This window comes from Arvicanthis niloticus, chromosome 7 (assembly GCF_011762505.2).
Source record: "Arvicanthis niloticus isolate mArvNil1 chromosome 7, mArvNil1.pat.X, whole genome shotgun sequence".
Lineage (NCBI taxonomy): Eukaryota > Metazoa > Chordata > Mammalia > Rodentia > Muridae > Arvicanthis > Arvicanthis niloticus.
This window is the reverse complement of record NC_047664.1, coordinates 77,433,530-77,459,814: the sequence shown is the minus strand read 5'-3', so window position 1 is coordinate 77,459,814 and position 26,285 is coordinate 77,433,530. Positions and strand designations below refer to the sequence as shown.

Genomic DNA, 26,285 nt, shown 5'->3' with positions numbered 1-26,285 from the left:
AAACTATTTTAAACTGTACGTACATGTGTGTTTGTGCTTGGATGTCTCTGCATTGTGTGTGTGTGTAGTGGCCAGAGAGGGTTTAAGATTCCCCTAGAACTGGTGTTAACAAATGGTTGTGAACTGACTGACAGGGGTGCTTGGAACAGACCCTGGATGTTCTCTGCAAGATCAGCAAGTGGTTTTTTTTCTTTTCTTATTTATTTATTTATTTATTTACTGTGTATACATCATTTTGCATGCATGTATATAGGCCTGCATGCTAGAAGAGAGCACCAGATCTCATTACAGATAGTTGTGAGGCACCATGTGGTTGCTGGGAATTGAACTCAGGGCCTCTGGAAGAGCAGCCAGTGCTCTTAACTTCTGAGCCACCTCTCTAGCCTCCAGCAAGGGTTCTTAACTACTGAGTCACCTCTCTAGTCCCTTGTAGGGATCCTTACCGCTCACACCTTCACTGTTGCTAGGCAAAGCTCCCACTGTTTACACGCTGTAGTGTATCACAGATGTGAATCTGTTTGGTTCCCCACCCGAGGGCCCATTCCCCTGAGGAATGCCGTCATCCATGGTGTCTGTGGTGCTCCTTCAAGAAACTCCCCGAAGGGCTGGCGACAGTGCTGAACAACACTTGTCATGGGGCAGGTAGAGTCCCTAAAACCCCCCGACTATGTTATTTTACAAGGCAAAGGAGGCCCAGCAGATACGACACTGTGAGAGGTGTTGAGACTGGAAGGTCAGCCTTAAATACCTGGGTGAACCCAGTAAAATCACAGGGGCCTTTAAAAGTGGGAGAGCAGGATGTGACACTCACAGGAGAGCAGGGTGTGACAGTCACAGGAGGACCTGTGCTGAGAGCCGGGCAGGTCCCTAAAGGGAGAGGCCACAGCCACAGCGGAACATTGTTGCTGGTGCTGAAGAAGAAGTTACCACGAGCCAGGGAAGGCAGGCAGACTCTCCAAGCGATCCAGGAGAGGAGATTCTACACTGAAGGTTCCAGAAGGAAGCAGCCCCCCCCCCCATGACTTGTTTAAGATGGCTAGAGCTACAGTATCTGTCTCCAACAGTCCTGCTGACCTGTAGCTTGAGAACTACAGTGTATCCTCTGCTACTGTGTTTGTAAGACTGAGTTACCACAGGAAACTAATGTATGTTCCCAAGCAAAACTACTGAGGTTTCTATGGATAAATCCTTTTGGGAACCTCCAATATCTCCAGAATGTCTATAATTTGGGAAGGGTTAAAATAAGGGATCCTGGCTGCATTCTGTTTACATCTGAATTCCACAAAGGCGTTTCACCACAGACACTTTAAAGACAATCTTTCAAATCTTTCTTCAGAATGCCTTAGCCTTGAGTACGTACCATCTGAGTGAAGGGTATGGCAGAGAGGACTTGGTGCAGTGGGGTGGCCACGCGGGTGAGGAGGCAGAGGAGGGGAATGCTGACACTAACTGCTTTTCCTCCCCCACTCTCTCATTCCATCCAGGTATCCAGCCCCTGGGGATGATGCCACCCGAATCCATAGTGTCTTCCCACTCATTCCCACTCTCTAGAACACCCTCACAGACAGGCCAGCAGAGGTGCGCCCAATCTCTCGGAGCCTCTGGGAAACAACAGACCAAGTAGCTATGCTACCCACGATGACGGCAGGAGATGCAGACAGTCTCACATATATTTACCTTTGTCTAAAGTCCACTCGGCTGAAGGCATTCACTTGTTTCTGAGCATCCATCAGGGCCCAGTGCTTGGCTCATGCTGCAGTGATGGTGGAAGAGGATGTGATGGAGACAGGATGTGATGGAGACCTCCAGGAAAATGCCACGGGCTCAAGGAAATTATTGTCTAGTAGAAGAGAGGACCTATTTACCAAGTCACAAGCCCGGTAGAGCAGAAGCTCTGCATGTGAGGGGGTGCAGAAAGACATCCACAGAAACTGCTGTGGGAATGAATCCACAGGAGCGAATCAGTTCTGGGAGGGGAGGGATCAGAGGACTTATCATTTGCAAATGTGTTTGAAGGACAGCTGAGTCCTTGAGCTGAAGATACAGAGAGAAGGGCACTGTGTGTGGATGGAGCCCAGACAGTTGCTACTGTCTCTATGACATGCACTATTCCAATTCCAGCCCCAGGGTTCCCAGGTGGGGCAGTATATTAGGTCCTAGTAAAAAGTCGTCCTTATGACTGCCTTGTCTGGCCTCAGTTGGAGAGGATGTACCAGCCTGCAGAGACTTGAGGGCCCTGGGAAGGGGGATGCCTGGATGGGGGGAGGGGGAAGCACCCTCTCAGAAGCAAAGGGGAGGGGGAATGGGAAGGACTGTGGGAGGGGGGACTGGGAGAGGGACAGCGTCTAGAATAAATAAAATAATTAATTAAAAAAAAAAAACCCTGTCGTTATTTGTCAGATAAAACTGTGCGCTCTAGTTGAATGCCGACATTTGTTACAGATTAAAGAAGCATAGGTATCATCAAGTCTTGAATGTGAAGTTTAAGTTCTGCCTCAAGTGTTCCTTTGGGGCTGTTTCCCACCACGGAAAGGGCTTGGTGAGGCTTGTGCCCAGCACTTCCAGTACTACAGCCTGCTCCCTTGTTTCCCCCAGCGCTCTCAACTTCAGAGTGGAAGTCCTTTCTTTCAAAGAACTTAACACCAGTCCTGAGGCTGTGCATATAAATAAGGTTTTTTTTTTTCCTCCTATGATAGGAAATGGTAGTGGAGGCCCCTGTCCCCGCTGACTTTAGCGTTTTTGTTCAGGGTCCATTTTGGTCTCCTTAGGAGCAAAGCTCTCTGACTGTTTGTCCTTTGCAAGCCTGAAGTGCAGAGCCCAGCCTTTTCCGTGGGAGGCATTTGGCATGTTTGCCCAAATGATGAAAGGACCCTGGGATGTGAAAGCTTGCCAGTTCCAGCCAGTGTAGAAAAGAAGTGAACTTTTACTTATTTTAGTAAGGCAAAGATGAAAACGGGTGGCATTTTAAGGGTGAGGAAACCCTGCATATTTTTCTCCCTTGGTTTTAACCTCTTTAAGTCTGATGCTGCAGGCCAATCAAGCAGCTGGGTTCTCAAGTTACACCAGAAGAAGGAGAGGACCAGAGGGTCAGGGGGGTCTCCTCCCAAGAAGTATGTACATGTGGCATGACCCCTGCTGATTGTGGGTCCCCCTTGTTTGTCTGGCAAACACTTTCTCCTCTTACCAGAGGGCTCACATGGCACCCCTGGGAGAAGAGGCCCCTCTTCTCCCTGTGTGGGCTGTTGGCTTTGCCTTCTGTGATCCAGGCATTGTGTGCAGAAAACACTCTCAAATATCACTAACCACACTTTATCCTTATCTGTTTACATATCTGAATTTGGTGAAGTTCGGTTCACATGGCAATGCCCTTGGTATTTGCTCAAGCTAGGTTCGAAGACTCCGAGGCAAGCAGGGGCTCTTGGTTTTCAGGCTGCCTCCTACTGTAAGAGACAGACAAGTACACAGCTCCCTCCGGGCCTCTGCAGAAGCAGGACAAGCAGCCGCAGACAGATGGTAGGCAGCAGGAGGGCATGGCACACGCCCCTAGACAGCAGGGTCTCATTTATATCCTTAGCCCAGGTACCATGGTGCACAAGCAACCCCATGCATGCTAATGGAGGGAGGGAGGGAGGGAGGGAGGGAGGGAGGGAGGGAGAGAGAGAGAGAGAGAGAGAGAGAGAGGAAGGAGAAGAGGAGGAAGAGAGGAGAGGAACCACAAGACTACCCCTTGCAAGCCCATCAGTTTTGTGGTCAAAACTATCCCAGTATGCCACAGGTTACCACCCGAGGCTCTCAGAAGTAACTCTTTGGAGTTGAAAGTCCCATCTCGGGCACAATATGGTAATATGATATTCACTCTGCTTAAGAGGAGCCAACAAGAGCTTGTATTTAACTGTGGTCCCAGGGACCTTGTTAATGACCTGCCAGGAGGCCTCAGAAGGGAGATGTACGGGTGGCCTTCACTGACTGAGCCACTACCATGATTCAACCCAATTCTTTGGCTCTGCAGTCTTAGAACATAGGCTCTTTTGCCACCAAAAAGGATTTACTGAGTCCTGTTTGCCCCAGTTTCCCCTTCTCCACCTGTGCTGCCTTCTTAGGTTACACCTGGCAGATGGAGAGGGGACTCATGTTTCAAGCTTTCCAAGTCGGCATCCCAGTTCCCTTCCTGAGCAAGAGCTGCTAAGGAGGTCCCCAGGAGATGACAGTATAGAGTATGCCTCAAATTTTCATCCCCAGCAGCTGGTATCATCTAACCCCCTCGGGAGAGAACACAGCTTTGTTGCTTAGGCTGGCAATCTAATCTCTGGATCCTCAGCCAAAATATCAATTACAAGTTCAGCTGCATGGTGGGATATATCAGAGTTCAAGCAACAAGAATGATGGCGGCCCAAGCCAGGGGCTGGGGGCCAGGTGGCTGGAGGGGGTGGGCCATACGGCCGGGGTGAAGTAAGTTGAAGCTGATGCCTCACACCTCTGCAGATTAAGTAATCTCATCCTAAAGTGCTGTTTGCCTCCTGAAACAACTGCAGGGATAGATGCTTCCCTGAGGTGGTTTTCTTGGAGGATTCGATTAGAAGATTAGAAACCACTGATACGTCCTCAGAGGATGAGGTCATTGAAAAATGATTTGTAATTACAAGTCAAGGGTTTTTTTTGTTGTTGTTTTTGTTTTGTTTTAAATTTTAACCAGTCACAATGGGTCACTGCAACACGACTCCATTTCCACAGAGTAGAGAGTATAGATCGAAAATTGCCAGGGGTGGGGTGGGATGGAGAATGACTGTTTAATGGGCACAGAGTTCCATCTGAGGTGACAGAGGTGTTTTGGAAGGCATCAGAGGCAATAAATTTATGACACTGGGCATGTACTAAATGTATCATTGAATTTATTATCTTCTAACCGCTTTTAAATGGGTTATTTTACTTCATTGTGCTATGGTACTGGGGACTGAACAAAAAGTATCAAACATACTAGGCGGGCCCACCTCCCCCATCACATCCTGATGTCTTTTCCTTTTCTTCCTTCCTTTCCTTCTTTCTCTCTTTCTTCCTTTCTTCCTTTCTTCCTTTCTTTCTTTTTTGGAGGGTGGGCAGGGTCTCACTAAATCACCAAGGCTGGCATTGAACTTGTGGTTCTCCTGCCTCACCTTCCCCATCAGCTGGTATTACAGGCTTGTACCAACATACCCATCTTGAAAACTTTAGCCATAGAAAACAAAACAAGTTTAGAAAATAAATTTATGGAGTAGGTAACTTCATGTTACATGAATCTTATCTGAATATTTAAAATATTCAGAATACTAAAGTATTCATAACTTCTCATCAATATCAAATCACTGAGAAATAAGGGAATGCCTTTATTCCCACTCCAGGGACAGACAGATTGAGCCAGCACACTGCCTGCCAGAACCTGTAGTAAAAAATCTTAACAAATGGCTCCTGGTTTATTTGGCCACATGCTGCTCCCTCTCTCTGTCTCTCTGTCTCTCTGTCTCTCTGTCTCTCTCTCTCTCTCTCTGTAGATCAATGTGTGTCTGTGTATGTGTGTCTACATGTCTATGTGTCTGTGTGATTATATGTGTGTATGTAAGTCTGTGTTCACTTGTCTCTCTCTGTGTGTGTGGGGTATATGTCTGTATGTGTTCATTTGTCTCTCTATGTGTCTTCCTCTTTGATTCCCATCTTATTTTTGGAAACAGTCACTCACTGCACCAGGTCCTCATCAGTTGACTAGAATGGCTGATCAGGAAGCTCCTGGGATCCTCCTACCTCTGTCTCCAGCCTATAGCTCAGCTCTGGTATTACAGGTAGGCAGGCATTTTGCCTTCTGAGCCATCTCCTCAGCCCCGACTCTCATTCTTACCCAGCAGGGGCAGCCTCAAGAGTAGCGCTATTCACCAGCAGTTGCCAAATGCCAACTACATCATCAAAGTTGGCTGAAGGGCCGGCAGTTCAGGTCAGTGGTACAGTGATTGCCTGGTATGCACTAGGTCCTGGGTTTGAACCCTAGCACTGTTCCAAACTAAAAAATAATATACTCTTACCATATCGATTAAATAAACAGACCTATGTCTCCTAGGCTCGGACCACCAGCCAGTCTGGCTGTAGGGAGCAGAGCTCTGTGGTGGTGATGACAATCCTGATTTAGACACTCCTGTGATGTGACTGCCTTTGGCTGGGACACCATTCTTAGCCATGTGTCCTCGCTGGCATGGGAAGTGCTCCGGTCCCTTGGCTGTAGCTCCCCCTTTGCAGGCACATCTCTGGATGGCACCTAGTATACTGTAACTCATGGTATAGCCTCACACTCACAAATAGCTAGACCAGCTTTGTGTTTAAGAGGCACTTAAATGTAATGAAAAGTAAAATGTATCCAATGTTTCAGAATAACCCTGGTTCAAGGGTATTAAGCAAGTGACTCAGAGTGTGACGTGTGTGTTTGTGTGCATGTGTGTAAATTTTTCCCTGTTTCATGAGGAAAACAATTGTGTTCCTGTCACTAAATGTTCTATGCACCACAGAAATTGCAGTATTATTTTCTTGGAAAAGCTCCTAAAAAAAAGGGGGGGGGGGAAGCATCTCTCCTCAGTATTTGTCAGGACCAGAGATGAAAACCAAGCAGGGAGTGAAGTCCGGATGAGGAGTTTCTTCCCTTTGACAGGATGAGGAGGGGAGCCAACCTGAGATGGAGCGGAAGAATCCAGTCAAATTGCAACACTGTGTCTGTGTAACTCCTGTTCTAGGCAGGGAGGTCCCTGACAGCTGCAACACGCTATCAACGGCACGTGAGTGGCAAGGCAAAATCCACACTGGCTTGGCCCTTTTGATGACTGAGTCTGTCCTTTGGCAAGCCACTAGAGTGACTCAAGATAGCACCTCTGCCTGCCCTGTGGGGACTGTACTGTTCCACCAAAGATGGCTGTGACAGACTAAATGTAGGTCCCCTCTCCTAAAGATAAGGTGAGGGCTTGACCCTTCACGCTCAGGAAACAGCCTTATTTTAAAGCAGGGTTGCTGCACAAGTAACTAGTTAAGAAGGTATTACAGCCGAGTGGGGTGAGCCTTAGATCCAATATCTGGTGTGTCCTTGTAAGAAAGGGGGAGATGGCCAGTGAAGACAAGTTCAACAGGGATGCCATGTGGAGACACGCACAGAAACATTTCCCTATGAAAGAGGCAGGAGTTGGAGTGTGGCAGCCACAAGCCAAGGACAGCCAATGCTTGCCCCAAACCACCACAAGCTGGGAAGTGAGAAGGAAGGAATCCCCATTGTGAGTCAGCTTGGAGCGCGGCCCTAACTGGAGGTTGACTTGATAACTCACAGAAGTGGGAAGCTTCTGTTGTTCTCAGCCGCTGAGTCTTGGCACTTTATTACTTTGTTACAGCATCCCCTGGGAAGCGAGTATGGCGATGGGGGTCTAATTTACTTACTTAAGTGTGCACGCATGGCTGCGTGTATTTTAACCATGGAGGAAATACACTTAGAATTCCGAGTCACATTGATAAGAAAGCAGAGAAACTGATTATTTGGCTATGTTTGAACATGTGTCTCAAGAGTTCAGGTGTTAGACGCTTAGTTTTGAGGGGAACAGTGTTGGGGTGTGGGGACCTCCCTGGTCACAAGGAGCTGTGCCTTCAAGAATGAACAGATGTTATTTCTGTGTTCTACAAGATGTTCTTGTGGTGTGGCTTATCGTGAGTGAGCTTGCGTTTGGCCCTCTCTTGCTCCCCAGGCTTGTGCTGTGCCCTTTCTCCTTCCTTGGTATGAGACAAGGAGGCTCTGACCAGATGCCAGAGGCACATGCCTGGACATGTAGCCTCCAGAGCCATGAGCCAAGTGAGTCTGTGTTTTGGGTTTTTGTTTGTTTGTTTGTTTGTTTTGTTTGTTTTAATAAATTACCCAGGCCCATTTATTCTGTCAAGAGCAGAATGACTATTCTCGGGAGGGAGGCAGGTGGGGACCGTCTCCCAGGCCCATCGCTCAGAAGGTGAGTACTGAACCACAGAGCCAGCTCTAATGATCCAAAATCACCATGAGACAGAAGGCTCCTTTCTATAGCTCAGGATGGAATAACAGCAAAAAGCCAATAAAAATAACAGTGACACACACTTATATGCACTCTCTCTCCTACTTACAAAGATTCTTTCTATATTCTTCCCATGACGTTCAGCGACTGTCAGCACCTTGTTCAAGTTCATTCAGCTGCTAAGTAGGAGAGCAGGGAACCTATTCTAGAATTGGAAGATCATGGGTGACAAAGATCACCAAAGTCCTATTTAGTGAAGGCACCCTGTCCATTTTACAGTCTAGAGCGTGCACGTGCGCGCGCGCACACACACACACACACACACACACACACACACACACACACACACGAAACATTCTCCAGTATCTTCTCCACAAGCAACTTCCCAGCCAGTGCTCTACGCAGGGGACTTACTGTTATGAACGGATGCAACTCCTATTGTTGCTGGATAATTCACCAAACTTCTCTTCTTGTAAAAAGGTGGACCCACCTCAGGGATGTGAGTCAGGAACCAGGGTGCAACACCAAGGCAGCCTGGGAATCACAGCTCTTGGGAACTGTGGAGAGAAAAGCAAACAGAAGACACGTTTCATGTCATTCATCCTTGCTTCAGAAGCCATTGGCATGGTTCTCATTTCGGTTTCCTGACCAAAGTCAGGAAAAAGAGGTGGGCTTCGCTTGCTTGCTTTGCCAGACTTTCAATTAGGTTCAGGCAATAATGCATTTCATGGCTTATCCTACATGTATTGTATGGCTTTAAGCGTATTTATGAAAAACTTCCTGTTTTTAAGGACCAAAAGAACCACACTGAGGACTATTGAGACTTTTGCACTCCTATACCTACCATTTTTACATTTCCTCCTCACGGGAGATTAGCTACAGCTGGAGCAGCCACAGGACAGTGTGACAGGAGTGTGACGGTGGGACCCACCAGGTTATCTCTTTCCCTAGGGGGAGGCCATCTTTTCACTCAAATTCCACTCAGGTTTAACACTTCCTGTGATAGGACATGCACCCTAGCCTTGCCTGAGTAAAAGCTGTGACATACAGTGGTGGATTTTAACTAGGAACTGAGAGGGACATGGAGAAGAAGAGCTCAGTTTTGACACAGTTCTTTGCAAACCCAGTGAAACAGGACAGAAACAACGAGAAATCACTCCAGATGGGTTGGTAGAGTTGCCTGTGCAGAGGAGGCTTCTCAGCTCCTGGCCATGAAGGACTAACTCATATCAGACTAACTTCTGACCGAATGCAACTAGACACTCAGGTAAAAATCATCTCAAAATGTGTTTAAACCGATGGGGAGAGCTGAGTATGGTGGTGTATGTCTGTAATCCTGGTATGCAAGAGTATACAAACAGACACACACACACACACACACACATACAAATACACATAGACACAAATATACACACACACATATACACACAAACACACATAGACATATACACAGACACACACACACACAAACAGCAAACAACACTTGACAGGTTAACAGAACTCTTGGTAGTTCCATGGTGCTTGGGAATACCAGCTATAGTTTAGAAGCTGCCACTGCTGCTGAAAGAGTGCTGGTGAAAATCAATCAGTCAATCAATCAATCAAATCAATCAACCAATCAAACAAACACATGGCTCAGACGAAGACCTCAAAAGTGCCCACCTAGCTTCATGTCACTGTGGTGCCCAGTCTCTTTGACAGCATGATTGTCAGAAGCCAAAAGAAAGGGCCTTGGGAGAAAACAAAACAAAACAAACCCACAGAAACCACCTACAGTCTCCAGGATATTTTATGCATAAAGTTCTGCATTCAGTCACCGATGATGAAGCAAGGGGCTGGAGAGATGGCTCCGTGGTTAAGAGCACTGACTGCACCTCTGGAGGACCTGGTTTCTATTCCCAATACCCACACGGAGGCTCACAAACATCCATAACTTGGGTCCCAAGGGTTTTGTTGACCTCTTCTGGCCTCTTTGGAGACGTCATGCAGATTTGCACAGACATATGTGCAGGCAAACACTCATACACAGAAAATAAATGAACGAGCAAACCAACAATGGTGAGACAATGCTAGGATATGGAGTCATGAAAAGAAGGAGGAGGAGGGAGAGGAGGAAAAGGAGGAAGAGGAGGAGAAGGAGGAAGAGGAGGAGGAAAAGGAGGAGGAGAAGGAAGAGGAGGAGAAGGAAGAGGAGGAGAAGGAGAAGCAGCAGCAACACAAACTCTGGCATGATCCAGAGATAGGGATGGATGCAGGAAGAAGGAAAAAGAAGAGGAAGAGGAAGAGGAAGAAGCAGCAGCAGCAGCAGCAAAACAAACTCTGGCATGATCCAGAGATAAGGATGTGGTCTTTAAAGAAGCTATGATTGACACATTCCAGTTTATAAAGCCTGTAAAGGACTGTAACATATACCACTTAGCAGCTTACAATACAAGCAAAAAAAAAAAAAAAAAAAAAAAAAAGGCAAAACAAACCTAGAAAGGGTACAAAGGTCACAGTTACACAACTCTTTGCCATCCACGCAAGACTGTGACCACATATTTTTTTCAAGGTACAAGTCAGGCACTTACAGAAATTAACCTAGATAGTTTGTCAAGCAGGTGTAAAAAACTTTCAACCGATGGAAATAAATCAGAGTACTATCAAAATGAATTATTCTGAAGTAATTAAAGATTAATAGGAGTTTATAAAAACAGCCGTTTTTCAAAATTGAGGTAAGGTTTACATACAGTGAAAAGTGCTGCTATAGGGTGACTCATTTGATATATTATTGTTTTGGAGACAGGGTCTCACCATGTGATTCTGGCCCCCCTGGAACTTGCTATGTGAACCCATATGGCCTGCTTGCCTCCGTTTCCAGAGCTCTGGGGTTAAAAATGTGCACCATTATACCTAACTCACAGGTACAATTCTGATAAAAGGCCCAACTCTAGAACCATCAAGAAGACATAGAACACATCTATGCTTCCAGAAAGTTCCCTCATGACCCTGTCAGTTAACCATGCCCCTCTGGGAATAGTCATCTCCATGAGCACAGTCAGCTCTTCCTAAGCTTCCTGTAGCGGGCACGCACAGTGTGCTCTTTGTGTCTGTCTGGTCGAACACACCAAGGACACTGTCTCTGAGAGTCGTTTGTAGTGTTAAGTGTGTCAGCAGTTTGATCTTTTTAATTGCTGATAGATATTCCTTTCATGAAAACGCCACATTTGCAATATCTTCTGCTTTCATTCAGGGCTATTTCTGATAAAGCTGTTTCCTTTCTCTATCAGCTTTTTGCAAATATGTATTTTGACTTCTCTCAGGGAGAATGCCCTACCCTGGCAGTGGAACTGCCTGGCTTTAGGTCAGTGGGTGGTTAACGCTAAGAAACGGCCAGGCATCTTTGCAATGTGGTTGTCCCATATGGAATCCCCATCGATAACACAACAGCTCTGGTTTATACAGCCTCAAGAACATTCCAGTGTTGTCGACTTCTATTTTGACGTGTCACCGTGACACCTCTAACCGAGTCACAAAAAGACAATCTAATTTTCTAAATGGGACTTCAATAGACAGTGCCCCAAAGAAGAGAAGCAGCCCCATGGAAAGCTGTAGCACCGTTAATCTCAGCAAATGCAAGCACACCATGCTGAGATGCTGTCTCCCAGCCATGAGGATGGCCACTAAGAGAAGCACCGAAAACCAGGGCTGCCAAGGGCATCAAAGTAGACCTCTTGTGCATTGTTTGTGGGATTGTAAATTGGTATGGTTGCTTTAAATGCTTAAAATGGAAGGGTAGTTTCTCAAAATGTTAAAAAATAAAATTGCCATGTGATATGCAGTGGAATTCTAAATATATATATGTATCTATATACATACATATACACACATATATAGTTATATATGTGTATATTTGTATATATATTTCAGTTTTTGTGTATATATACATATATGCTATATATATGTATGTATATACACAAAAACTGAAATGAATTTTAAATTTAGTATTTCAATTTTCAATTTCTTTTTCCTTTTTTCTTTTTTTTTGTATTTTGAGACAGGGTTTCTCTGTGTAGCCCCAGCTGTCCTGGAACTTGCTTTGTAGACTAGGCTAGCCCAGAATTCAGAGATCCATCTGCCTCTGCCTCCCAAGTGCTGGGATTAAGGCATGTGCCACCATGCCTGGCTTCAAATTTCAATTATTAATACACACACACACACACACACACACACACACACACACAAATATATATATTTTGAGACAGTCTCATTTTGTAGCCCTGGCTTTGCTGGAATTCACTGTGTAGACCAGACTGATCTTGAACACACAAAAATTCACTTGCCTCTGCCTTCTGAGGTCTGGGATTAGAGGTGTGTACCCAACTGTAAATACAATTTTTATTTTTTATTTTTATTTTTTTTACAAATTATTACAAACTTTAACTTGTAGGCAAATTTGTACATAATATTTGACTATACTACTAATGTTTGTTTTAAAAGTTTCAACTCTTTTTTTTTTTTCTTAAATGTTTTGCCATTTAGACAGAACAGTATGTACAAAGTCTCAGGTAAGTTTCCTAGTGTATGCGTCCGTCCGGATAGGCATCAAGGTGTCAGGAGAACAAAACTAGCTCCACAGATGCCCACCTACTGTCAGGGCAGCAACTACAGATGCCCTCTGAGGAACCTACGGCTCCAGCCACATATGTAGCAGAGGATGGCCTTGTTGGGCATCAATGGGAGGAGAGGCCCTTGGTTCTATGAAGGCTTGATGCCCCAGTGTTGGGGAATTCTAGGGTGGGAAGGCAGGAGTGGGTGGTTGGACACCCTCATAAAAGCAGAAGAGAGGGCATGGGATGGGGGTTGGGGGGGGGGAGAATGGGGAAAGGGGATAACATTTGAAGTGTAAAGAAAATATCCAATAAAAAATAGCTGTCAAAAACAAAACAAACAACCCCCCCCCCCAAAAAAAAAAAACCCCAAACGTCCTCTGGCAGGAGCTTCCGTCTGGAAGCCTGTGTCTATTCATGTCCCTTCTCATGCCCGCAGAAGCAGCTTAGAAGAATGCTTAAAACAGTTTGTGCTTCAAGAATGGAAGCCGGGCAAGGTGGTCCTGGTTGGGTGTGGTGCCTGTAATACCAACTACAAAGGATGCGGCGAAAGGGTGATCCAGATGCCAGAAAGAACACAGAAATCCTGTCCCTCCATCCCCAGCCTTCCCAAGCAGAACATCTGGGAAGAGGCAGATGTGAAAGATCCCCTGAGAGCCATGTGGATGGAGGCCAGGTTACACTCCACAGAAAGTTCAAGGCTAACCTGGGTAACAGTGAGACCCTGTTTCAAAATCAGTAATGATAAAATACTTAGTGTGTATATATTACACACACACACACACACACACACACACACTGAGAGAGAGAGAGAGAGAGAGAGAGAGAGAGAGAGACCGACAGAGAGAGCGCGAGTTGGGGTATAGTTCAGAGGGATGGCACTTGCCGGGCACATGCGAGACTCTGGGTTTAGTCCCTAGTACCCAACAACCAAACCTAACCAACCCCCTACATCTAAAGAAGAAGGTGAATGCGTATGAGCGAAGCTTAGTGATAATGCCACAATGAAGTCGTGACTTATACACTAACCAAAAACTTAACAAAAAGAAACTAATAAATATATCTGGGTTTTCCCAAACAGGAGCGTGAAGTCAGTAAGAAAGAAGTAACACCTTCGTGGCCAGGAGCAAACTGCACAAGGCCACAAAACAAAAACAAAACATTCTGGACTGGACGGCTGAAGGAGAACACTCCGGAAGGTGGTGAAAAGCAAGGTGCACAGCCCACGGTCACAGGACCACCCCACGGAGAATCAGGACACGCAGGAAGCCCAGCGGGAGGCCACATCTGCGGGATTCATTTCCTTCTACAAGCCAGGATACCTGTGACCTGGCTGCTGAGAACAGAGTGTAACAGAAGCTGCTCTGAGCTTTCTGCCCAGGAGTGGAGATGGCACGGCCTGTTAATTCCGGTCAGGTAAGATGAGATTTCCATCTGCAGGACCTCCTAGGCAGGCGTGGTCCCTTTATAAACAGTCTCCTCAGCCCACTCGTGATGGCTTGGCTGTGAGCCTAGCCTTTAACAGCTGGAACATCTCCAGCCCTCACCCTGTCTCATTAGCAACAGGTGACACTTGTGGGTTTTGGTGACTCAGTGGACTGCACGACCTGAAAAGTGATACTTCCCTCCTTTTCCTCCTCTGCAGACAGCAGGGCACAGCAGGGATGGTCTGGACTTCAGGTCAGGAGATGCTTATTCTAGACTTGCCTAGATATGAAATTACATCGTAAAGGGGGACACCAATGATTTCCTTCCCTTCCTCCTCTACCTCCACACACCCTTTCAAATATAGAAATTCTGATCCCCTGCCTTCCTCAGGAGAGTTTCTGGGAAAGGCAGATGCAGATGAGTCCCCAAGAGCTTTGTGGGGGTCGGGGTGAGGGTGGGGCTATAAGCTGAAAGTAGAATAAAAACATTGTCACTGGTAACCCCCACCCGCACCACACAGACATCTTACAAGAGGATGCAGGCTCCGAGGGGGACTTTAGAGCACCTGCACAAGTCTTATGGTTTCCTATCTTTTCTTTGTAGAGAAAACACATCTTAATCAGTTGGGATAATCTGTAAGACTATTATTATTATTATATTGCTATTATATTATATTACTATATATTGCTATTATTCATTTTTATTTCACTTTTTCTTTTCACTGTTAAATTTCAGAGGCAAGTCATCTATTTCTGCCAGCTCTACCATCTCTGCCTGCCAGCCCCACCATCTATTCCTGTAGCCCCACCATCTATTCCTGCAGCTCCATCATCTATTCCTGTAGCTCCATCATCTATTCCTGCAGCTCCATCATCTATTCCTGTAGCCCCACCATCTATTCCTGCAGCTCCATCATCTATTCCTGTAGCTCCATCATCTATTCCTGTGCTTCCACCATCTATTCCTGTGCCTCCACCGTCTATTCCTATAGCTCCATCATCTATCCCTGTAGCTCCATCATCTATCCCTGTAGCTCCACCATCTATTCCTGCAGCTCCATCATTTATTCCTATAGCCCCACCATCTATTCCTGTAGCTCCATCATCTATCCCTGTAGCTCCATCATCTATCCCTGTAGCTCCATCATCTATCCCTGTAGCTCCACCATCTATTCCTGTAGCTCCATCATCTATGTCTGCGACCCCACCATATCATCACTGTTCTCTTAACTCCCCAAATTACTGCTCACCAGTCTGCTCACATTCCATCTACATAAAACACTTAAGCCTTCTGAGTTCCGAGTAAAACTCTTGCTCAATTTGCATTCAACACTCCCAACCCTCCTACCCATAGTTCCACAGTACAGGACACTGCTAACTGAGGTCTTTATAAACTTTCTTCCTGTCTTTTCCTTGGTTCTGTGTCTTCCTGGCTGTACGGAACCCTCTACATGCTCTCCTCCACTGACAAATCTTCAAAGGGAATGTCTGTTCCTTACCAGCTATGATGACAGTGCAGTTGTTCAAACACTAATATTGGCCATTAGACAGGTTTATTCTCCATGACTCTCCATGTCTGGTTCTTTGGGTTTACTGTTTGTTGTTTTTAGTTTTACTTGTTTCTTTGACTTTCTTTGACTTGTTATCTCTATCACCGCCCTGATCTGGACTCTCATCTAAGCAGGCCCGACTAGGCTGCAGTATCCTGTGATCCAGCAAATTAATTCTGCACATCCTGTTCCCATTAAGTTACTCTGTTTCTACAAAACATGCGATTACATCTGGTTACTCACACAGTAAGTTTCTGCATGTGGCATCCCTGGCCTCACAGATTGGCATCAAGCTGCTGCTCCATTACAGAGGGCAGAGGGGGAGGAGGAGGAAGGACAAAGGAAGGGTTTTGTTCTGTGGCTCAGTGAAAGTACAAACAGAACCTGACCATCGTCCACTGAACCACTTTATATCTCTAAGACTGCCCTGGTACCCAACACTTACCAACCCCCTAAACAAATTATCTATGGCAGACACATCAATGTCCTTACTATCACAGGAGAATATCCGGGATGAGTCTCTACCCAAAGCTTCTCTCCTCCCCCTGCTACCCACATCACCTCCTCTTCCTCTTTTCTTCTTCTCTCTCCCTTTTCCCTCACTCCATCTTTTCATCCCTTGCAGGCAGGAGGAGTAAAACCCATGCTGTGCCCTTATGGAAGCTAGACGCATTCTCTTCTATTGAAATGCACACCCAGTCCCAGCTCCTACTATTTCTCATACAGTATAGGGTATTTTTTTTTCAGGGTTTTCCTGAGACCTTCCACTTGACACCCCACTGTCCCTGTGACTCATGAGCCCACTAGCCCACTCCCACAGAGTAACAGCATGAGTAAAATACCTACAAAGCACCCAAACTGGTCGGGACTACAACTATCACTCCAACCAAACCAGAAAGCATGTGATGTCCAGAGGGAACAGAAGGACAGGAAAGGAAGGGTCCTCTGTGCCTGTGTTGGTGGCATCAAGATGCTGCTCCATTACAGAGGGCAGAGGGTGAGGAGGAGGAAGGACAAAGGAAGGGTTTTGTTCTGTGGCTCAGTGAAAGTACAAACAGAACCTGACCATCGTCTACTGAACCAGCTCTTTTGTTTTTGGTAAAGTAGCTCAGTGGCTAAATACCTTTGTGGATGCTTGAATTGCAGATGAGTAACTCATCTGCTTTATTTCCAGCTTCTCAAAGGTCAGTGTTCACATCTTAGAGGGTAACTGCATCTCCATTGACACTTGACTGGAGAATAGGCAGCTATTAATTTACTATAGCCTTGAGGTCCCATCTAGGGTTCAGACCTGAAGGCTGAGGCTTGGTGAAGAATCTAGAACCTGTTTACCAGGCAGAGGAGGCAACCTTTGAGAATACCTATGGGGCCATTTCCTTTGAGAATACCATTCCCTGACCCAAGGCTCCCAACCAGATAGTAACAATTACTTATGCTTCAGACACAGAGCAAACCTCTAACAGAAGCCTATTTCATTCTCTGCTCTCCTTCCACTTCGTTTTAGAGCTACTTCATGATTCACCTCAGCTGTGCTCTCCTATACTGGGACTTCAGAATATTGTAGAGAATCTCTCCTGGTTTAGCTACAAAAAGAAATCCCATATTAGCCTGCTCCCGAAGAGCAGAAACACACTCCCACAACCCACACATACCTAGCCCCTGATGGCTCACAGTCATTTCAGGAACTGCAGAAGAATAAACCGATTGGCTTATCTCCTGTTTCACCAAGACAGCTGTTCACAAGCACAGCTTAGGCAATGACTGCATCTCCCTGATACTAGACTGGAGAATAACCTATTCATCAGCTAGGAAAGCCTGCAGGCCCAATTTGTCTCTAGGTATTGGTTTGCAGTCAGTTGCTGAAGTACTAAGAGCAGGCTCCGTATGAGCCAGCTCATCCCCAGCACCCCTGCAGTAATAGAAAAGGTACCCAACCCTCTCCTGAATCCCTTAATTTAAAAGGTATCCTGGGATCTGACCAATCTGGGTCCTCTGTATCTTTCCAGGAATCCTTTGTGTACACAGTCACACAGAGCTATAAGCAGTGTCCCCAACTCCTCCTCTCCCCCTTGACAAAACAGTCACATTTAGATCCAGTAATCTTAGTTTTGAATAGATGTTCAAAGGGTTTTTTTTTTTTTAAATATAATTTGTTTTTATTTTATGGGTATTGGTGTTTTGCCTGCATGTATGTCTGTGAGGATGTCAGATCTTGGAGTTATAGACAGTTGTGAGCTGCCATGTGGATGCTGGGAATTGAACCCAGGTCTTCTGGAAGAGCAGTCAATGCTCCCAACCGCTGAACCATCTCTCCAGGCCCAATGTTCAAAGCTTTAAAGCACTAGGCCAAGAGTTTTCTGCACTTGCACATGTAGTGTAGTTTATTCTCACGAGCCGAGTTACAGAGGAACCTAAGTGTTCATCAACAAATGTGTGGTAGCTATGCCTCAAGGGAGAACGACATTCCGTCATTTATTACAATAGCGCTAAACTTTAGGACTTTATATCAAGTCAGATACACTAGGCACAGAAACCTAAATTCCACATGTTCTTTCTCATCATGAGCAGAATATATGTGCTGGATAGTGTTTTCACTGCAAGACAACCTACAGTCATCTGAGAAGACAGATACTCAGTTGAGAAAATGTCCCCATCAGACTGGCCTATAGGCAAGTCTGTGGGGTCATTTGTTTTTTATTAATGATTGATGTGGTGGGGGGCAGGGCAGCCTTAACATCCACATATAAGAGAATGCCTATGGAAACACATGGGTAGATTGGTTACAAGAAGGAGGAGGAGGAAGAGGAGGAGGAGGAGGAGGAGGAGGAGGAGGAGACGGAGACGGAGACGGAGAGAAGGAGGAGGAGGAGGAGGAGGAGGAGGAGGAGGAGGAGGAGGAGGAGGAGGAGGAGAAGGAGAAGGAGAAGAAGAAGAAGAAGAAGAAGAAGAAGAAGAAGAAGAAGAAGAAGAAGAAGAAGAAGAAGAAGAAATGAAGAAGAAGAAATAGAAGAAGAAGAAGAAGAAGAAGAAGAAGAAGAAAAGAAAAAAAGGATCTGTCTTTTGAGCTTCTAATGTTTGTATCAATTTGTATTTATGGATATCAGTTTGATTTATTTACTTATTTACTTATTCCCTTTGGGACTTCTAAAGAGCAAGCATCAATTTAACATTAAAAATTATATTCATCTGAGTAAATCAAAATGTTTCACATGAACTATCTCATTAATCTTCCATGGTATTAGAGGGATGACATTATTTATCAATATTTATAGCCTTAAAGGGGCAATGTTGTCTGAGGTCAAATGTTCTATCCACAGTCACGTGGCCTCTTTGTCACCCTGGCCCTTCTTATAGGCAGAACATTATTTACTCCATCTACCTGAAGCAGAAAAGGATACCCTTGAGGCATCAATAGCAGCTCAGTAGGGCAGCTAAACAGGGTAGAGCTGGTGAGTAATGCCCTGTTGCTCAAATCTTCCCCCAGCCTGATTTTACAAATAAAGTTTTATTGAAAGGCAGCCTCAGCCGCTCATTAAAGCATTGACTTACCACTTCTGCTGCAAGGTGGCAAAGCTGAGTACTTACTACCTTAGGCCACCAGCCCCAAAGACTAAAGGATTTATTATTTGGTCCTTTATAGAAAGTTTGCCCTTAACTCAGAGAGAGCCCCAATCAACACAACAGATTAAACACACTTCCACCTGTTACTTTTGAATTATCACCTATTACTAGGACTAAAGATGTCTTTATTACATTTATCTAATTGTGGGGGGGGCAAACATCTTGTACAAGACTTTGGAGGTCAAAGGACAACTTGTAGTGGGTGGTTCTTGAATGACACCACTTAAGGGCTTGAACTCATGTCTTCAGATTTGCAGCAAGCACTTTAACCCATGGAACCTTCTCTCCAGCCTTTTAAAATTCTTCAGTAAGGAGTATCTTGAATTCAACACTTTTCGTTCCCTTTTCCCACCCCCACCATTGTAAAAGCAAGGCACCTTGACAGAGTGGGCTTTGACAAATACATCTTCACTGGAAAGCAAAGCTGTATTATCCGGGTCCTAAGAGACCGCTTTATCTGCATTAACTTGCCCTCTTTGCCACCTACGTGTTTCAAAGGAGATTATAAAAGAATAACATTCAAAGTATTTAATTTAAAAGCTCCAGGTTTAGAAATAAGTCTACCCATCTTTGATTCAGAATTCTGCTTTTCATCAAAGTGCTACTTGGAGTTCTTCCTGCCCAGTTAGGATGTGATTAACGCCAGCTAAGGGCTTGCATTCTCAGAAGCTGAAAATCTAAGACAGGTATCAATACTTTAAAAAGGGAGACACTTGCCAGGGAGCGATGGTGCAACCCTTTAATCCCAGCACTTGGGAGGTAGAGGAAGGCAGATCTCTGAGTTTGAGGCCAGCCTTTCTATAGAGTGAGTTTCAGGACATTTAATACTACAGAGAGAGACCCGATCTTGAAAAACAAGCAAGCAAACAAAAATCAACCAGGCAACCAACCAAACAAACAAAAAAGGGAGACACTTCACTTTTCTGAGATTTGATTCCTCTGATGGTCACATATAACAAAGCCATCCTCAGTTCCCAAATCTGTGTTTCCTCTGCCACAAAAGACAGCCCTCCCTCTGCATGGCCCCTTCTAATTTTATCATTTTCTAAAGATAAATGTAAATTTATGCAAAAGCAAGGTGCTATTTCAGGCCTTCCCGGCAGAATCACTTTCATTAAATGATCTCCAATAAAAACAAACCTGTCACACGGAGCTACCCACACACCAGAGACTCAGAACTAGTCTTAAAATTACCAGGGACAGTAAGCGTATTTCAGGTAATTATTTTCTTCGATGATACTGGCGGCACTTATTTTTTAAAGCTATGGCTATTATTTAGGGTGGATGATATAGTTCTGTAATTTTCATATTATATTAAGGACCCTTTGATAAACCCCTTATCTCCCATATTTTATCTTCTCTCCAGCTTTGTCTTGCACAGATGAACAGATCCAATATGAAAAGAAACGAGGGGTGAGGGTGTAGTTTTGTGGTGGAGTAATGCCTCACGCCTGCATGGATCTGGGTACAATCCCCTAAGGGAATGAGGAAATATTCCCGAGGGAGCTATGCTGGGGATTAGTTCTAACACTTTGTCTTAATTTGGCTCCTAAAAGCCACACTTCCAGATACTGAGGGTCCCTGCCCTCAGCTGGCTTTGATTGGTAATAAAGAATTGCTGTACAGCCAATAGCTGGGCAGGGAGACAGAGGCGGGACTTTTAGATTACTGGGGGGTGGGAGGGAAGGGACTGAAGAAGAGACAGAAATTGTGGGGAGCAGAGAGATCAAACTCAAGGCCCCAGGGGTCACTTCCCCGATTGGGTCTGGGATAGCAGAGATAAAGTATAGATTTAGAAAATGTTAACTCAGGAATACTGGAGTGGAGTGTGTGCTAGCCACGGGAGGTTCAGGAAGTGCCCAACCACTGAGCCAACAAGGCATATTAAAAATATTGCTGTGCACTCCTGTGTGTCTCTGTGTGTGTGTCTTTCATTTGTGAGTCCAGAGCTCTTGGGCAGAGTGCAGTGAGCAGGTGTGAGAGCTCAGTGTGGATTGTTCACCGGTACAGAGCTAAGGGTCTGCTCATACTTAACGCTTTAAAAATTAGGGAGAAACAGCATATACCTTTTCCTTGAAAGAAAGAATGGTAAAATATAGGATATGGAAATGATTTAGGTAGGATTTTTTTCCATTATATATGATTTTAATTAGTACTTTTTGTTAAAGAAAAAAAATTCGAAGAAGGCTGTTGGTAATATTTTATGCAGGAAGCGTGGCAGCATGCAGGCAGACACGGTGCTGCAGAAGGAGCTGAGAGTTCTGCATCGGATACAGAGAGAGACACCAAGCCTGGCTTGAGCACCGAGAACCCCAAAGCTCACCCCCAGCAACACACCTCCTCCAATAAAGCCACACCTTTTAGTGTCACTCCCTGGTGACCAAGCATTCAAATCTATGAGCTTATGGGGGGGGGGTGCATTCTTATTCAAATCACCACAGACCCCTTCCCAAGCCATAGGTGAAAATATAAGATTGCAGTACTTAACTGCTGACTAGCTATGCCAACAGCCACTTTTCCTTATGATGGTTTGATTGATGATTGTTTGATTGATTGATTGATGTGGTTTCTCTGTGTAGCCCTGACTGTCCTGGAATTCACTCTGTAGACTAGGATTGCTTTGAACTCAGAGATTCACCTTCTTCTGCTTCCCAATAGCTGGGATTAAAGGTGTGGGCCACCATGCCTGCCTATTCATGATGGCTTTATTAACAGGGCTTGAAGAGTGTTCCTTTCTCTAACACCATTCAATGCTATAGTGGCAAAGTGCTGTTCACAGCTTACAACATGGATGCACTTCTGCACCAAGAGATGACTAGTGTTCATAGAGTAATGGCTTTGGGCTGGTTGTGAAGAAAGATGTTTGTTTGTTTGTTGCTACACAGGGAAGCAAGAACTCTTAAAGTTCTTAAAGTGGCCAAGAGGGACGCTCATGTTCTTCTGGAGTGCACACAGCAATGCTGACAGAGGAAGCTTGGCCTCAACACTGGATCTGAAAAAGTCTCTCCCTGGCTCGGCCCTTCTGAGCTCGCAGATGGCAGAGGCAGCCAGGTGACATCAGCTTGACGGATGTGATTGTTGCCTGTCACCAAGTGACACACATTTTCTTCTCTCCCTTCAGACATATCAACACAGAGATGACAGCAAGCCATAAAGATAAAGCATTATTTCCTCCTAAAACAAACATCAAATGGACAATTTGTGGGCCTGAGATTTAGCATCTTCCATAAAACATTCATAAAATAGCTGCCAATTAAGCTGAAATGACTGCAGCACAAATGTACCGCCCCCCTATTTGAGATTATCGTGCAGAGTGCACACTGGGTCTACGTTTCTTCTAGAGGCAATGGCCTGGCGGATAATCTTTATTCTTTCCTTTGGGGGCAGTTATAAACAGACTATTTACAGGAGTTCTGGAGGGGGCAGGAGATGGCCAGGTAAAGCAACATTTCAGCAAAACAGCGAGAAGCTGACCAGCAGCTAGCTCATTATCAGAAAGCCCACCTGAAGGATCCAGACGCCCTCTTCTCCCCCCCACCCCCCATTTCTTTCTCTTTTCTTATTTCTACAATTTCATACATGAATAGACTTAACCCCTATTGTTTTCTCTTCTCTTCTTCCCGTTCTTCTCCTGATAACCTCTTTTTTTCCAACTCGTCCCTCTCCTCCCTCCCTCCTCAACCCCAACCCCCTTGTGTGTGTGTGTGTGTCCTACCGGGTTTAGGCTGCCAGATGTGTATTGATGGGGAGCTATTTCTTGGAGTTTGGACAATTTATCAGTGGCAACAACATTGGAAACAACTCCCCTTCCTCTGGTCACCTATGATCTACCAACAGCTCCTCAAAGAGCTTCTCTCCTTTCCACCAATTAACCCCAGCTGCTGTGGGATCAAGACTGCACCGGCCATGTCATAGGATCCAGATGTGTTCAAGAGCATCTTTAAACACCAGGAAGACAGAGTCCAGAGAAACAGGGCATGCAGCATCCCTATTTGATCTACAATTTCTTCTTCGCACTAAGTGTTAGCAACCATATTTGGAGGTTCCTCCGGGGAGCAACTACTGCAGGGCTAAGAGACCCCATGCGTGTGCACATCTTCCTTTAGAACTTACCTCATTCCCTAGGGGATTAGGTGACTTCTAGCAAGTACACATGTAGCTCAATAAGAGTAAACTATGGGTGAAAGTTGAAAAAATCCAAAGGATAATTAAAAGCACGATTCCCAGGCTGCAATAGAAGTAGAGTAAGTCTTAAAGCAGGTTAAAACTAATCATTACAGCTGGGCGGTGGTGGCGCACGCCTTTAATCCCAGCACTTGGGAGGCAAAGGCAGGCGGATTTCTGAGTTCGAGGCCAGCCTGGTCTGCAGAGTGAGTTCCAGGACAGCCAGGGCTACACAGAGAAACCCTGTCTCGAAAAACCAAAACAACAACAACAACAAAAACCAAAAATCTAATCATTACACAGAACTGTTTGCCAAAAGCACACACAACACTATGTCCACAGCACCTTGAGTGACAGAGGGGCTACTGAGTCTAATTGTGAAACCTGACTGTGCCATTTACTACTGTGTGAACTTGGGCCTCAGAATGGGGAATGAGCTGATAATATTACCTACCTGACAGGATAATTGTGGGGTTTCAATGAGCAATACGTGTAAAGCATTTAAGACCGCTGGCAGGTAGTGAATGCTTGCCAATGAGGTACCACTGCCCCACAAAAGTCTCCTTCCTCATTCCTCAGGTTATCTCAAGATCCCTATGCCTGCCCACTGCTTCCCTGTGGTCTATAGTTTCAAAGGAGGATTATTTATTTCCAGGCCAGTGCAGTGGGCTCGGCCATGTGACCAGGCTCAGTCAGCCTGCAGCATGTGAGCCAGCACGGTTCCTCTGGCTCTGTCTTCCCTCAGCCACCAACCCAGCACATCTCAAATAGGGACTGTTCCTCTGGCCTAGATCTCAGAACACAAAGACACAGAGCTCAGGAGTAGGCCTGAGGCCAGTTCACCCCAGATACAGAATGTGGGCAAGAAATAAACTGTTCTTGCAAGCACTGAGACTCAGGGTCTGTTGATGATCACAGAACAGCTGGCTAAAGCAGAAATTATTGTTTTATTTTTGTTTTCTGTTTGTTTGTTTGTTGGATCAAATTGTGACTTCACCAGAAAGAATCTGGAAAACCTTTCTCCAAAAAAAAAAAAAAAAAAAAAAAAAAAAAAAATCACTGGATAAAAATGGTACGCCTCCACAATAGATTTCCCACTACAGTTTAGAGCTGGCATAGCAGTGACAAAGACCTCATGGACACGTGAGTGGATGTAATCGAGGGAGCAATTTTTCTCCTCCATCTGCTTACTCAATCTCCCAGACAGCAAAGAGCCCCTCTGCTGGGTTTATTTCACCCTACCCAGCTCCCTCCTACGCAGCCATGATTTATCTTATCCAAGCCCAAAGGTCCAGTAAAACAAGCAGTTTCCCATTTTAAAGGGAATTCCTTAATGCAAATTTCTTCATAGTTTATTACCAGGTTTGTTGATTCTCTTTTTTTCCTGCCCTTTGTGGAGAGGGTATGGCTTATAGAAAATTAGCTTATGAAAATCATCAACTGTCACATTTAAATCTTTCTGAATACATCAAAGAGGATGTATCTCCTCTCTTGGTCCAAAGCACTGTGATCATTCCCACTGGAGTTAAGTACCGGCCACTGTCATTAACCTCTCTTCCTGTCAGGAGGTGGTCCAACCTGCTAGTGGGAGGAGTCAGAGTCAAGTGGGGAAATGAGAGAGAAGGAAGCTCGGAACAATGTCTTGTCATGTGAAGCACTAGGGAAACAGGATGAGGGGAGATGGAAGAGTGAGGTGCCCATGAGATGCAGGAGCATCACTTGGGCGATCAGGAAGAGATACCTGAGGAGCACATCACCGTGAGGCCTGAGGATAAGGAGGCCGAGTGTAATGCACGAGACGTGCTCTCGTAGAGCCCTGAGGGAGAAGAGAGGAGAGGGTTTTAGGAGCTGAATGAAACAATGCGGTTTCTCTTGCTCTCAACAGGTCAGTGAAAGAAAGAGAAACATGAGATGGAGTCTGTCTTCCTTAGGGTTTTATTGCTGTGTAGAGAGACATCATGACTAAGGTGACTCATAAATAAAAACATTTAATTGGGGCTGGCTTACAGATTCAGAGGTTCAGTCCACTATCGACATGGCGGGAAGCATGGCAGTGTCCAGGCAGACTTGGTGCAGGAGGAGCTGAGAGTTCTACGTCTTGATCTGCAGGCAGCAGAAGTAGACTGTGTACCACACTGGGTGTAGCTTGAGTGTATATGATCTCGAAGCCTGCCTCCAGTGTGACAGACATCTCCTAACAGTGCTGCTCACTATGGCTCAGCATTCAAACGCACGAGTCTATGGTGTTCATTCCTATTCAAGCCACCATGGAGTTGAAGAGCAAACAAACCCAGACCACAGGGAGCTTTAGAGGTCTAGAGTTTATTCTGAGAGGAATAAGAAGAAAGTGATGAGCTGTTCTGCAAGTGATCAAAGATATGTGTGGATGGAAGAAATGGAGGAGAGAGAGAGAGAGAGAGAGAGAGAGAGAGAGGAAGCAGACAGCAAAATGTCTAAAAGGGAGAAGAGGTACGAGTGTGAAGAGGAAGTAGGAACATAGGCGCATCCTGGGGTAAAAATGAAATGAGCCAGCGGGTGGAGGGTGGGTGTGGTGGGAAACCACAAAGAAAGGCTAACACATCTGGCTAGATGGACAAAGGTGCTGAAACAGTTCAGTGAGAGGGAGAAAACTGGAGGAGGGTCCTAGTAAAGCATGAAGACAGAAATGCTATTTTGAACAACAGAAGTCTTAAGACACCTGTAAGATAAATAGCCCAAAATGTTAGGGGTGCAATCAGATGTGCAGGGCTATTAGTTATAGGAGCCTGGGTGAGCAGTAAACTTGGGCATGGTCACCTTTAGGTGAGGAGGACATTCTCATGGGAGGGTGGGCACTGCACAAAGTCAAAGCCAGAAAGCAAGAAAGTATTGTGAAAGAAAGGGTGGTATAAAAATATAAAGAAA

At 45.4% G+C, this 26,285-nt stretch overlaps 1 protein-coding gene across 10 annotated transcripts in view; it reads right to left on the bottom strand.

The window, feature by feature from the left end:
- The window catches only part of Cracd (capping protein inhibiting regulator of actin dynamics), a 219,521-nt gene that overhangs the window by 107,432 nt on the left and 85,804 nt on the right, over positions 1-26,285 (bottom strand). For 7 of the 10 annotated variants that reach the window (XM_076938684.1, XM_076938688.1, XM_076938686.1 and 4 more), the window contains exon 3: positions 8,445-8,587. Coding sequence is in view for 3 of the 10 variants with exons in the window: in XM_076938683.1 (XP_076794798.1) it covers positions 1,678-1,708 (31 nt within the window). In the remaining 7 variants the exon portion in view is untranslated. Of the gene's footprint in view, positions 1-1,677; positions 1,841-8,444; positions 8,588-26,285 lie in introns of all 10 variants that reach the window. The other 3 variants (XM_076938683.1, XM_076938682.1, XM_034509490.2) reach the window with 1 other exon arrangement.